The sequence below is a fragment of the Phyllostomus discolor genome, chromosome 14, assembly GCF_004126475.2.
Source record: "Phyllostomus discolor isolate MPI-MPIP mPhyDis1 chromosome 14, mPhyDis1.pri.v3, whole genome shotgun sequence".
Lineage (NCBI taxonomy): Eukaryota > Metazoa > Chordata > Mammalia > Chiroptera > Phyllostomidae > Phyllostomus > Phyllostomus discolor.
In genome coordinates this window covers 42,091,916-42,106,145 of record NC_040916.2, presented here as the reverse complement: position 1 = coordinate 42,106,145, position 14,230 = coordinate 42,091,916, and the positions used below count along the sequence as shown (strand labels likewise).

Sequence of the window (14,230 nt, the reverse complement as noted above, 5' to 3'; positions counted from 1 at the left end):
TTCTTCACCAAATTAGGGAAGTTTTCTTTTTTTATTTTTTCAAATGGGTTTCCAATTTCTTGCTCTTTTTCTTTTCCTTCTGGCACCCCTACAATGCAAATGTTGGAATGCTTGAAGTTGTCCCAGAGGCTGTTTATACTATCCTCATTTTGGGGGATTCTTTTTGCTTCTTGTTATTCTGATTGGTTATTTTTTGCTTCCTCATGTTCCAAATCACTGATTCCCAGCTTCACCTACTCTCCTGTTGTTTCCCTGTAAATTGTCCTATATTTAAATTGGTATATCCTTTGTTTCTGACTGGATCTTTTTTATGTTGCTGAGGTCCTCACTAAGTTCCTTGAGCATCCCTATAACCATTGTTTTGAACTCTGCATCTGATAGATTGCTTATCTCCATTTCATTTAGCTCTTTTTCTGGAGTTTTGATCTGTTCTATCATTTGGGCCATGTTTCTTTATCCTCTTGTTTTGGCAGCCTCCCTGTGTTTGTTTCTATGCATTAGGTAGAGCTGCTTTGACTCTGTGTCTTGGTAGTGTGGCCTAATGTAGTCGGTGTCCTGTAGGGTCCAGTGGCACAGTCTCCCCTATCACCCAAGCTGGGTACTTGAGGTGACCCTTCATATGGACTGAGTACACCCTCTTGTAGTTGAGCCTTGGTTGCTGTTGGCAAATCAATGGGAGGGATTTACCCAAGCCAGTCAGCTGCAAGGATTGGCTGTGATCACTGACCATCAACCTCTGCCCCTGTGGAGGATTAGCTGGCAGGGGCGGATGATGATGCTATGATATGGTCTGCAGCTTTCTACTAGGTGCACTTGCCTGTGGTTTCCTGGGTGGTGCAGGCCAAGTTCAGCTCCCACCTGTGTTTTGCCTGGGGCCACCCTGCCTGGGCTATAAAGCAATCTGGGATGGTTGCTACTTGTGCTGGGCTTGGAGATTCCCAGGCAAGGCCAAGCTCTGAACTTAAGCTGTCTGCTGCTAGTGCCAGGCCTGGGGCTCACTGAGGGCCAGCTATTGCTTGTTTGATAGGATTTAGGAAGTTGTGAAGCAGGAGCCAAGACCAGCCATTCATATGGAAAAGCAGCCTGCGGGAATCTGTAAGTTGGGTGGGGCAAAGTCTCTGGGGAATCTTCAAGGTGGGTCAAACTGTTTTAGGTAGATTGTTGGAATCTCCGATGTGGTTCCAGCTTGCCAGCTGTGTAGTTTTGTGAGGGGAGGGTTTAGAAAAGGAACAATGGCCTCTGCTCTCTTTGATGCCAGTCACTACAGTTTCTCCCAGCACCTGTGCTGGTGCTTTTCAAGCTGCCAACCCAGTCCTGGAACTCAGAGGGAGTGAGTCTGAGTAGATGACTCCATGTATGGGTTCTTTAAGAGGAACTACATGGGGTTTCAGCAGTTTCTTCCACCAACTCAATCCCAGCTGGTTTTTGCAGCCAGAAGTTGTGGGGACTTGTCTTCCTGGCACTGGAATGCTGGGTGGGGGGCCTGGTGTGGGATTGAAACTCCTCACTCCCTACATATCCCTCCTGAAGCTACCACACATGGGAGTGGGACCAGCCCGTTCTGTGTTTGCACCCCTCCTACCTGTCTGAATGGATGTGGTTTCTTTAATTCTGAAGTTGTCAGAGTTCCATTCACCTTGATTTCTGATGGTTTTGTGTGATGGTTGTTCTGTATTTTAGCTGTAATTTTCATGTGGGTTTTGTGAAGAGGTGAGCCTTATCTGACTATGCCTTGACTAAAGGTGCACAGCATTATTTTTAATTCTCCCAAATCAGAACAATTCAAATATTTATCAGCCTAGGATGTTTAGTCATGTGGTGAAATGCTATGCAGCTCTGGAAATGAATGGCCTATGGAAATGTATGGATGAATCTCACAAATGATCATGTTAAGCAAAAGAAGGGAGTCAAAAGAATATGTGCATTATGTATAATTTTATTTACAGAAAGTTTAAAAGCAGGCAAAGTAGCCTCACGTATTACAAGCTAGGACAGTGTTTGCCCTCGGGTAGTGGGTGTGGGAGGCTGGAGATGGTCCAATTCTCAACCTGGCGATGGTACCGGGAATGTTCACTTGGTGGTGATGGAATGCGCTCTTCACTTAAGTTTCCTGCTCTTTCTATATGGACGCCATAGCTTACAAAAAAAAAGTTTTTAATAATCCATCACCTTTGTCCTGACTGGCATGGGTTAGCGGGTTGGGTGTCATCCCACAAACCAAAGGCAGTTGGTTCGTTTCCCAGTCAGGGCGCATGCTTGGATTTCAGGCTGGGTCCCTGGTTGAGGGCATGTGAGAGGCAACCAATTGATGTTTCTCTCCCTCTCTTTCTCCCTCCCTTCCCTTCTCTCTAAAAATAAATAAAGTCTTAAATATTTTTTTAAAAATTCAATAAGTAAATCTGTCACTTTTTTATGGTTTTGGGACTTCCATGTTTTTGGCTCCACCCTGAGAGTATACTTCAACTTTCCTGTGCTCTCCCAGAGTCTCTTCTCAGACACACTCTCACGTTCAGATGTCTGATCCTTGAGATTCATTTTTTATAGTGTGATGCAAGAGTCTTTCTTTGCTAGGTAGACTGGCATTTTACTAGTACTTCATTGCATGTCTTAACCCCCAAAACCTGAACTATTTACTGTCTGGCCCTTGATAGGAAAGGTCAGAATGCAGACATTCCATTTCTGTTTTACTCCTGGCTGCTCTGTGAGTTCAGCTCGTATCTGTAATTTAATGAAGTCTAAACTTAATGAAATATCTCTGCTTTCTTCCAGCACAAGGAACTATGACAATTATTTAAAATTTGGTTTTACTCTCCCAATTTTTTTAAAGTTTTATCTTGATTTTTCTTGTTCCCCCAGATCACACATTATTATTGTCAATATTTTATATAGTCAGTGTTATTTAGAGTTATCCCATGCTAATTATTTGTTTTGTTGAACATTTTTTCTCCCACCTTATACCTTTAGGACTTCCTATAGTAGGAATTTGTTCCTATAAAACCTTAGTTTTCACCTATCTGGAAAATGACTTTATTTTACTCTTATTCATTAAGCATAATTTTCTTTTATAAAGTTCTTGGCTGACTTTTTATGTACTTTTAAAAAAGATTTTATTTATTTATTTTTTTACTCTTTTAATTTTTTATTTTTAATTAATTAATTTATTTTAAAATATTTTTATTGATTATGCTATTACAGTTTTCCCATTTTTCCCTCTTATCCCTCCTCCACCCTGACTCCCAACCCTCCAGCATTCCCCCTCAACTTAGTTCATGTCCATGGGTTGCACATATAAGTTCCTCCAGTCCTCTGTTTCCTGTACCATTTTTTATCTTTCCCCACCTGTTTTATGCCTACTAATTATACTTCTTCTTCCCTGTACCTTTTCCCCCCATTCCTCCCTTCCCCCTCCTCACTGAACTCCCTCCATGTGGTGTCCATTTCTTTAATTCTGTTCCTGTTCTGGTTGTTTGCTTAATTTTTGTTTTCATTGTATTTCTTTTCTTTTAGGTTCATTTGTTAATAGTTGTGAGTTTGTTGTTTTATTGTTCATATTTTTTATCTTCTTTTTCTTAGACAAGTCCCTTTAACATTTCATATAATAAGGGCTTGGTGATGATGAACTCCTTTAACTTGACCTTATCTGGAAAGCACTTTATCTTCCCTTCCATTCTAAATGAAAGTTTTGCTGGATTGAGTAATCTTGGATGTAGGTCCTTGCCTTTCATGACTTGGAATACTTCTTTCCAGCCCCTTCTTGCCTACAAGGTTTCTTTTGAGAAATCAGCTGACAGTCTTATGGGAACTCCTTGGTAAGTCACTCTCTCCTCTTCTCTTTACTGCTTCAAGGATTTTCTCTTTGTCTTTAATCTTGGGTAACTTAATGATAATGTGCCTTTGTGTGTTCCTCTCTGGGTCCAGCTTCTTTGGGACTCTCTGGACTTCCTGGAAGTCTATTTCCTTTGCCAGGTTGGGGAGGTTTTCCTTCATTATTTGTTCAAATAAGTTTTCAATTTCTTGCTGTTGTCCTTCTCCTTCTGGCACCCCTGTAATTCAGATATTGGAACATTTCAGGTTGTCCCAGAGAATCCTCAGCTTCTCTTACTTTTTTTGGATTCTTGTTTCTTTGTTCTGATCCAGTTGGATATTTATTTCTCCCTTTTGTTCCAAATCGTTGCTTTGAATCCTGGTTTCCTTCTTGTCACTGTTGGTCCCCTGAATATTTTGCTGTATTTCATTTTGGGTATCTTTCCTTTGTTCTTTCATTTTTCAACCAAGCTCGATCAGTTCTGTGAGCGTTTTGATTACCAGGGCTTTAAATTCTCCATCAGATAGGTTGGCAATCTCCTCATCACTTAGTTCTGTGGTTTTGCTGTGTTCTTTCATTTGGGCCATATTTCTTTGTCTTGGCGCACCTGATAAGTTGTAAGGGGCAGGGCCTTAGGTATTCACCCTGGCAGGGCAACCCTCTTTGCTGCGCTGCCTGTGGGGGAGGGGCCAGAGAAGGAGCAGTGCAGCTCACCTGCTTGTCTCTAGCGCACTTTCCAACAGACTGTGGTGTCAGACTGGCAGTGTCTCCCACCTTGGCAACCCCAGCCATAGCCCACAGTCAGCTCTGAGTCTCCGTTTCCCCCTTAAGTCAGTTCCCTCCCAGGCAGCTCTGCTGAGCTCGGCAGTCAGCCCCGCCCCTCAGCCACCTCCCCGTGGTTTTTCTGAGTCTGCCAGCGTGGTCTGCGTTACCAGTCTGGTTGTTCTGGTTGATTTGTTAATTCCTTGGTTGTCAGAGTTCCATGCACACTTGGGTTTCTGACACTTTTGGTTGTTTATTGATTTTAGATGGGTTGTTATCTTCTTTTTGGTTGTGTGAGGAAGCAAAGGGTTTCTACCTATGCCTCCATCTTGGCCAGCACTCTGAAGATTTTACTTATTTATTCTTAGAGAGGGGAAGGGAGGGAGAAAGAGAGGGATAGAAACATCACTGTGTGGTTGCCTCTTGCTTGCCCCATACTGGGGACCTGGCCTGCAACCCAGGCATATGCCCTGACTGGGAACCAAACTGGCGACCCTTTGCTTTGCAGTTTGGTGCTCAATCCACTGACCCACACCAGCCGGGCTTTTATGTTCTCTTAATACCCTCAAGGTATTGTTCCACGTTTTCCTGGCTGACTTTATAGCTGTTAACAAATTATTTGCAAATCTAATGTGTTACTCCTTTACAGACAAAACTGTCTTTTCTCTGTAGCTGTTTAAAAACACTCAGTGGTGTTCTGGTAAATGTTTAGTAGTAGTTCTCTAAGACTGAGGTGTGTGTGTGTGTATAAGTTTATTCTAAATTTTACTGGTACATAGTACATATAGCACACAACTGACAAGTAATAAAACACACAACTCTCCTTAGTGAAAATTGCATTTAGTCACTTGATTCTCACAGAGATTGACTTCTATGAAGCTCTTGTGCCCTTAGCCAACCTACAGTACAGTCCACACACAAGTATAGTTCCAACATGAACGTCGATTAGTATTTTTATTGCCATGAACAAGGCAACAGTGAACAACAAAAGGATATATCTCATTGATTTATCAATGACATAAGCAACTTCTTTCCTGAGTCAGGTAATAGTTTTATTTATTTATTTTAATTAATTAATTTGTTTTTATAAATTATTTTATGGTTCAATTACAGTTGTCTGCATTTCCCTGCCACCACTCCTCCCACCCAGCCATCCCCACCTCCCTCCCCTGCTTCAACCCCCACTTGGTTTTGTCCATGTGTCCTTTATAGTTGTTCCTGAAAACCCTTGCCCCTCTTCCCCCAATTATCCCCTCCCACCTCCCCTCTCATTACTGGCAGATTGTTCTTAATTTCAATGTCTCTTGTTATGTTTTGCTTGCTCGTTTGTTGTGTTGATTAGGTTTCAGCTAAAGGTGAGACCATATGGTATTTGTCCCTCACCGCCTGGCTTGTTTCACTTAGCATAATGCTCTCCAGTTCCATCCATGCTGTCGCAAAGGGTAGGAGCTTCTTTCTTTCTGCTGAGTAGTGTTTCATTGTGTAAATGTATCAAGTCATAGTTTTAAATACTGGAAAAATATTCCCTCAGTATTTTTGTGCTAGCTACAATGTAACAGCTCCAAACATAACACACTTTCAAGTTCAATCTGAATTATTGATGTTTTCTCCATCACTTTCAAGTTCAATCTGAATTATTAATATTTTCTCCATCACTTTCTTAAGTTTAGATAATCAACAGTCAGCTCCTGATTTGTAGCATTTGCTGATGCCTGTAGTATAAACACTCCCACATGGCTGCTTCCGGCTACCACTACGATGATGATGTCGATGTCTCTGAATAGAGTTGGAAGCGCATCATTGTATTGTATTTCTGTGATATAGATACAATTGACATAACCTCAAGAGCATAGATAATAGTGAAATGTAGCAAAATAATTAGGAAGGTGCTAAGTTTTAAGTATTTATTGCCTATGATTTAATATATTCTTTAATCATGTGTTTATGAAATTTAATTTTTAATAATGGCTACAGCTAGCAACCAGCTTGCAAAATTCCTGAACATTTTAATAATAAACTTTTTCAAGTCAGTATGAGCTGGGTCCACCACTGCTTTTGATTCCTGGCCTTTCTGAGGGTCAGAATTAGTGTCTTCCACCCACTCTGTGAACTGTCTTTGCTGTTATCCCTTCTAAAACTGCCTTTTCAGAGTTCTATTCAATTTCCAAGCTGGCTGTCAGACTCACCTTGTTATTTCAATACGCTCTTGTTTCTTACTTACACTTTTGATGCCTCCTTTTCTTTATTTGAGCATATTAAAACACTTACTTTATATTTGATAATTTTAGTATCTGTAGACTTTGCAGATATAATTTCACAGTTTGTTTCTTCTTCAGGTTCTTGCTTTTGTCTTACTTCCTCATGTTTAGTGATTTCCATTTGTGAGCTGATACCAACCCCCAACATTTTTAGTAAAAAGTTTTCAGGTGATGCACATCATGGCCACAAATCTGTGTGGGGTCCAGCTTGCCGTTAGGAGTTCTCAGGGGGGCTCCTTCCCCCGCCCCCTCCCACCTTAACTCAGGGCCAAGGAAGCAGGCTGAAATCCATGGTCTTCCTCTATGGGCAAGCTTTTCTTTGTTCATCCAATGAAGGGGTCATTTTTAAAAAATGCCTGGTCTATTCAGAGGACTCTGATCTGATCCCCCAGATTGTGTCTCTAGTCCTCATAACCCCTGGAAAACCAAGTTCCAAGCTGCCCGGAAAGGGAGACACCCCTGGGACACTGCTCTCTTGGTGCCTGCCTCCCTCACGAGTCAGTGCTTCCTCCGCCTTCTCCTGGGCTGCCGGCCCTGCTCTGCGGTACAAGGAGGATGTTTATATTTTACCCACAATTTTTAAGAAAATGTTTTATGCCAAGAATGTTTCTTTGGACATCTAGTCTACCATATTCCTGGCTAACCAGGTCGAGCACCTAAATTGGGGATTAGACTAATGCTGAGAAGCGTAGGAGGCAGGGAAGCCAGCTCAGGGGCTGATGCAGCACTTCAGGCTGGTGATGAGGAGACCTGAACGGAAGGAAGCTGCAAGGGACACTGAGAGAAGCTGAGGAGAGATCTCCGAAGAGAACTGGCAGGGTTTGGTACACGCTGGGAAGTTGGGAGAGAGAAAGGGACTCAAGAATGATTCCAGGGTCTCTATTTCAGTATTCTGATTTGTCAGATACCACTACAAAAATCACGTTAAATGTTCTCCAGAATGGGCCTGAATGGGTTATAATTTCTTTCAAAATCCTGTCATAACTGGTCCTGTGTTTACAGGCCTGGAAAGAAGAACAGGAGCCAGTAGCAGAAGAAGAACGCTTGAAGGAAGACAAGAAAGCAGAGAAGAAGACCAAGGACAGTGGCAAAAAGAAAGGCAAAGGAAAGCTAGAGCGAGAAGAGAGTGGCATTGTGAAGAAGAAATCGGTTCTCCACGAGAAACCTAGGGAAGAGCAAATAAAGTTCTTGGAAGTGTCGGAGGAGCTGCTCCAGGAGCCAGAAGCCGCGAGGGTGTACCCGGTAAAGGCGGCTTCCCGAGAAGCCTCGCTGGGTCGTTGGCAACTGTCTGGGGGCAGCCCGGCTTCTGTGGAAGCGTTGGGTGCCCGGCCTGTACCACCACCTCGGAGGGCCTTGGGGTTCCCCTCAGCCTCAGACCTGCACTCTGCCCCTGCTCCCTGGGCCCTTCTCGGTCGCCAGTCTCCAAGGCAGGAATGCCTCGGGCTAGATTTTCCTGCCCGTGGGGAAGCTGGGTCACTGAGGACAGTAAAGATGGAAATTTGAAACAAAAACACTTCCAGGTTTATGTAAATAAGTCACTGTGACAGGTCAAAGGTTGGCTTTATCTGCCTCCAAGGACAGGACCTGAGAACTTCCATTGCCTCTCCACAGGCACCCATGGATTTTGCGTGTATGCTTTTGTAAGAGCTTCCCTTCGCCAGCCTGTCCCTCGGGCGGTTTTATGGGTAAAACCTCATGGGAGAGAAGAGATGTGAGCAGGCCGCGTCCCTCCCAGCTACCACTCTAAGACCCACGTTTCCAGCTTTAGCACGCAGCGGAGCCACTCGGTGCTCTGTTAGCAACAGAAGATGAACGGCCAGTGATAGATGGAGAAACTGGTTTCTTCTCACACGGCCTTGGCAACGGTCCAGTGACTTGATTTTCTCTAGGTTATGAGTGTGCCCCAGTGAACAGTTTAAAATTGTGGGCCACCTTTAGCTCTGCCCGCCATCGTGACGGGACAGAAGGTGCCAAAGGAAGATGGGCACTGGTCTCTGAGCCTGCAGGGACAGCCAAACCATTCAGCAGAAACTAAGTTTATAGCAGCTTTACGCGATTCATGCTGATGAGTTGCCTTTCCTCGATGGCAGTTCCACACTCAAAGCGTGATGTTTTCTCTTCCAGTTTCGTGGATACAACATGGGAAATGTACCCATCCAAATCTCAGGAACAAATTATTATCTGTATCCTTCGGATGGAGGACAGATTGAAGTAGAAAAGACGACATTTGAAAAAGGTACATTTTGAAAGCAGCCAGTTAATGGCTTGGGACTCTTCGCCCACCTCAGATCCCCTTAGGCCTCCGTACTCCTGAGTGTGCCCGTGAGAGCGGTAGCGCCCCCTGCGACTCATTCCTGCACCACCCTCAGCGCCCCCGGGCCTCACGTTCTGTTCTGGCCGACTCTGCGAAGCCCGGGCCACCCCCCCCCCCAGGCCCGAGAGGTTAGCCAGGACACACAAATAGAACGTTCCAGTTGTTAAAATGTGAAAATATTTCCGCATCATTGGGAAATAGTATAATAGTAACTATGATAATCAAATAGTTAGTAATGTTAATTACAACGCATAGTGTTGTCCCAGAAGCCAAGTGCGTGCTGGGAGTTTGGAGCAGATTTCCTGTGTGGACCGTGGAGCCCAGGGCCTGGGCCTGCTGCCCACACCCAGTGATTCAGCAGTAGGGAAGCTGCTCCTGGATTCAGGAGCCTTAAAGAGGGAGGGGCAGGTGAGCTGAGGAGGACCCAGCCTGGAAAACCCCCAGGAAGTGCTTCATCCTTCCCAGGGAAGTGCAGCTGCGGCCTCAGGGAACCTGCCCAAGGCCCCTTGCAGGGCTGACCTTTTCACTGAGCTTTCAGCATCCCTCAGGGGCCATGGAGGACCTGGGCTATACTTGAAGGTGGTTGTCTGGTGGGGAGCAGTGGTCTCTGAGAGCTGTGGAGAGAGAGGTCCGGCTGGAAGGATGTGAGCTGGCCCCTGTTTCATGTCCATGCGATTATGCACCCCAGCAAGGGTCCACAAGGGCTCCCCCCACCCCACACTCCGCCCCAGACGCCATCCTGCCCCTTCTTGCTCCCTAGCCTTACCCCTCCCTCCTTCCCTCTCCCTGAAATTCTTTTTCCCTCCCCCCTTCCTTCTTTCCTTCTTCCCTCCCTTCTGTCCTTCCTTCCTTCCTTCCTTCCTTCCTTCCTTCCTTCCTTCCTCCCACCCTCCCTCCCTTCCTTCCTCTCTGTCTCCCTTTCTTTCTTCCTTTCTTTCTTTCCATTCTTTCTTTCTTTCTTTCTTTCTTTCTTTCTTTCTTTCTTTCTTTCTTTCTTCTTTTTCTTTCTTTCTTTCTTTCTTTCTTTCTTTCTTCCTTCCTTCCTTCCTTCCTTCCTTCCTTCCTTCCTTCTTTCTTTCTCTTTCTACTCCCTCCCTCCCTCCCTCCCTCTAATAACTCTCAATTTAACAGAAAACATTGCAAGAGTTAAACACTATTCCCTGTATGAAATCATGACCCGAGTGGAAGCATCACTAGGCAGTAACTGCCATTATCACATAAAGGGTCACACAAATGATTTTTAAAGCAAAAGTCCTACAAATTATCCACATTATTTAAAGAATGGTTTGTGGTACAGCATGTCAAATGCCAGACTGTTTTATTATGTAAGGTTTGTTTATTTAAACCATGAAAGATTTTTATTAATATGTAAGAATGCATGTTTATACTATCATATGTGTTAGTATTTAATATTTTGATATCTCTGGTGTAGTATGCAATTATTAGTAATTAAAATACAACTCAGAATCACATAACTGAAAAAAACACTGGACTCAAGTTTTGTAATGGTATTTGCCATAGTATTTTCAGTAATTCTTTCTCACTATCACCCAGATTTGCATATGCATGGAATATATATGTTTCAGATGGTTCCTAGTAAATACAGTGTTTTTTATCTTAGTTCTGTCAATTTTGAGAGATGACAGTTCAATCAAATTGGGTTTAAAAAAGGAAAAGCTGACAGAAGACACAAAAAAATGAGTCAGAACAATGGAAGAGAGAATGTGTTGTTACGAAAACTACTACTAACAATAATTACTGTAACTAATGTTTGTGTAATTCCTTATAAGTTGCAAAGCCCTTTCACATTAACTATATCCTGTGACTAAAGTTGAGAACTGGTATACATTTCATTAACCGCCACCGATTTATTTTCTCTGCCAGGATTTGATTTGAGCTGTGAACACAGAGGCTGCAAATGCCTCCCTGACCCACCTGCCCCTTATCCCGGACCCCACCATCACCATATTCCTTTAGGCATCTGTCCGGAGAAACGGTGGCATCCCTGGGCATTTCCGTCCCCTGGCTTGGATTCTGTGCTGCATTGTTTCCATGTTTTGTCAAAGAGCATCATAATCAGCTCATCTTCTATCCCGTGATCTTCCCCAGGCTCAACTTTTATCAAAGTGAAAGTGAAAAAGGACAAACACAGTTTTATAATTCATTTAAAGGACCCTAAGAAAATTGTGAAAACGGAAAAAGAGGAAGAGTATTATTATTTAGAAGATGAAGGAGGACGAGAGGAAGAACAAAATATGGACACAGGTAAACAGGCACCTCTGTGGCAGTGAGTGTTACTACTTCGGCAGTATGTCCCACCACCACCTGACAAAAACGCACACGTGTCCTTCTCATGGAGCATGTGATTTTCCCATGTGGTGACTGGACTGTTTTGCCATTCTGGTTATATACATTTTCCCTAATGTAATGTGTATATGCATTATACACGTAGCCCGTCTATTGTGGGCTGCTTACTTGATTTTGTCCCCTCTGGACACCCGGCTTTTGATTCCAGCTGTCCTGTGGAGCCTGGCTGTCTTTATCTGGCAACGCTGAGCTGGCCACGTCCCTTCTGGCCTGAGCTGCGTGTTACGCACTTGCATTAGGTACTCGTTAATTGGTTCCTCCTGAAGGTTTAACTTCTCTCCGATATTCATTGCAAAGGAAGGGTTTCTATCTATGCTCTCTCTATTACTTAGTTCTCCCAGTAGGAGCAACTTTCTTAAGTTGCAAGGACAAGAGAAAAATCCTAAATTTGGCCATGCGAGTCTCTACCTGCTGGTAGGTGAGACTCCCGAGTGGGTGTCCATTGGTCGGACTCCATGAAACTTCCTGGTAACACCATCTAACAGCTCTGGGTGACACCTCAGAGGGAAATTAATTGTTTCCTGCCCAGTGTGATGTGGGCTGTACCTGAAAAGGAGATGAATGCGTTAATAAAATGTTTTGCACTGAAGTTAGTAATAAGAACAGTAACTAAATCTTGCTGACAAACTTAGTTGTGGTCACAGTATTTTTCAAACTCAAGAACACAGCGTTCGACAAGTTTGAATATACCCAAGCACTTAAAACAGGACTTTTAAAATTTTTCTTTGTTTTCCTTAATATAAAAATATATGATTTATTACAGAATGTTAGGAAATATAGGAATATTTAAAGACGGTAACAGCGGCCAGTAACTCTGCCACTCCGGTGGTAACCACTGTTTGTGATGTGTTTCTTTCTTTATCATCGTGAGCATTTCTTATTCATTAAATAGTCTTTGAAAACAAGCTTTTTAAATGACTTTATATTAATTCATTGGCATATGTGATATAATGTACTTAATCATATTCATGTTTTTTACATATTTAGCTGATTTCCACTTTGCATTGCATTTTACTTACATTTCTTTTTTAATAAAATGGAAATGTCCCTGATTTGATTTTGTTTTTCAGGAGAATCAAATGCAGAGCATAAGGCTGTCAGCAGGTTTGGGTCTTTTTCTGCCACGTTGGAGAATGGAATCTGCCTCTCGATCAGTTACTACGGACCCAGTGGGACTGTGCCAGGTGACACAGACACGGCAGGAAGGGGGCGTGTCCTGTTACCCAGGGCACCGCCCGTCTGCAGTCTGCTCACTTGTTGACAGACACGTTCTGCTTTAATGCCCTTCATTTCCTGAAGGGCGGGAATACATGTCAGTGTGTGTATATATACACATGTGTGTGTGTGCATATACATGCATATGTCATCTTGTATACATAGAAAATAACAGTTCTTTGAGAAAGCTTTTATTCTGTAGAATCTTAGAGTTACATAGACATATAAGATCACATATACACACATATATATTCTAGTTAACTCTGTTAACTAGCCTGTGAAAATAAGTCCGTTGGTGCCAAAGAAAGCATGATTTGCCAAGGAATCCTTTTGGTTTTCTGCAGAGTGATATTTCTGTGAATCCTGAGATTATACAACTACTCAATCTGCTTTAGAACATTAGTCTCAAAGGAGCCATTCATTGGGCATCTTGAAAGACTTCTTTACCCCACTTTTAACAAACAAATTCTCCAACTGGAAGCTATTTGCTTACAAACCACAAAATAATATGTCACTTTACCAAGAACTAATTAGGAAATCTTGTGGGTTTCCCTGCATTTGATAGAAATCTAACCACAACAGATTTAAAATCAAAAGATAATCCCTGTGCTCTGGAGCCTGGACGCCTGTGGATGGTGGTGATTTAGGGACCCGCCCTGCTGGGGACTCCGTAGCTGCAGAGGCCCCGCCCGCGGGCGATCACAGTCCTGCGTCTTACTTTGTGCTGAACGCTTTGCTACTCCTGTCAGTTAGACAGCCCGTTAAATTCAGTAGCACTTTGTTTTGTTGGGGGTTTGTCTTTTAATTTTGTATTTGACTTGTTTTTAAACTGACCCTTGGAGAAGTCATTTGGTGCCTAACAGATTATGTATTAAAGTTCGTTATCACACACAGTCACTAAAAAATCCTATCCCCTCTGAACATAGGTTATCATTATTTTAAATTAAAATACTTACACTCTATCAACTAGTTGCTGCCATTTCCTGATATTCTTATTCCTTATTTAATCTTTAAGTTAATAGGCAGTCATTTCATTTAAAACAAATCTGGCTCATTTCAGGTTATAAGTACTGCATTTGCAAATGTTTATATAGTGTGGATAATAAGTAATGGTTTACTTGATGTGTATTTAAAAAGTTGAAGGCATTAGTCTTTGTAAAACATATATTACAAATTCCTTAAAGATGCATGCAGTACTAATATTTGAGAACTTTTACATGCTAATGGCTAAGCAAACTTACAGTTCAATTCTCCCGCCTTAACTGACTATACACAGTTCTCCAGAGCTTATTCTCCTCGCCAAACTGAAACTTTGTGCCCACTGATTAGCCACTGCCCACGTACCCCTCCCCACAGCCCCTGGCAGCCACCGTGCGGCTGCGGTGGAATCTGACTATTTTAGACACTTTATGTAAGAGGAATCATGCAGTGTCTGTTCCCCTGTGACTGGTTTATTTCACTACAGCCTAATGTCCTCAAGGATCATCCATGTTGCCACATGTTGCAGAG

The 14,230-nt window shown here is 42.9% G+C and overlaps 1 protein-coding gene across 1 annotated transcript in view; it reads left to right on the top strand.

Moving 5' to 3' along the window:
* SPAG17 (sperm associated antigen 17) overlaps positions 1-14,230 on the top strand; it is a 178,349-nt gene that overhangs the window by 109,352 nt on the left and 54,767 nt on the right. The window contains exons 21-24 of the mRNA XM_036015092.1: positions 7,828-8,067; positions 8,950-9,061; positions 11,249-11,404; positions 12,577-12,690. Of these exons, the coding sequence (XP_035870985.1) occupies positions 7,828-8,067; positions 8,950-9,061; positions 11,249-11,404; positions 12,577-12,690 (622 nt within the window). The remainder of the gene's footprint in view (positions 1-7,827; positions 8,068-8,949; positions 9,062-11,248; positions 11,405-12,576; positions 12,691-14,230) is intronic.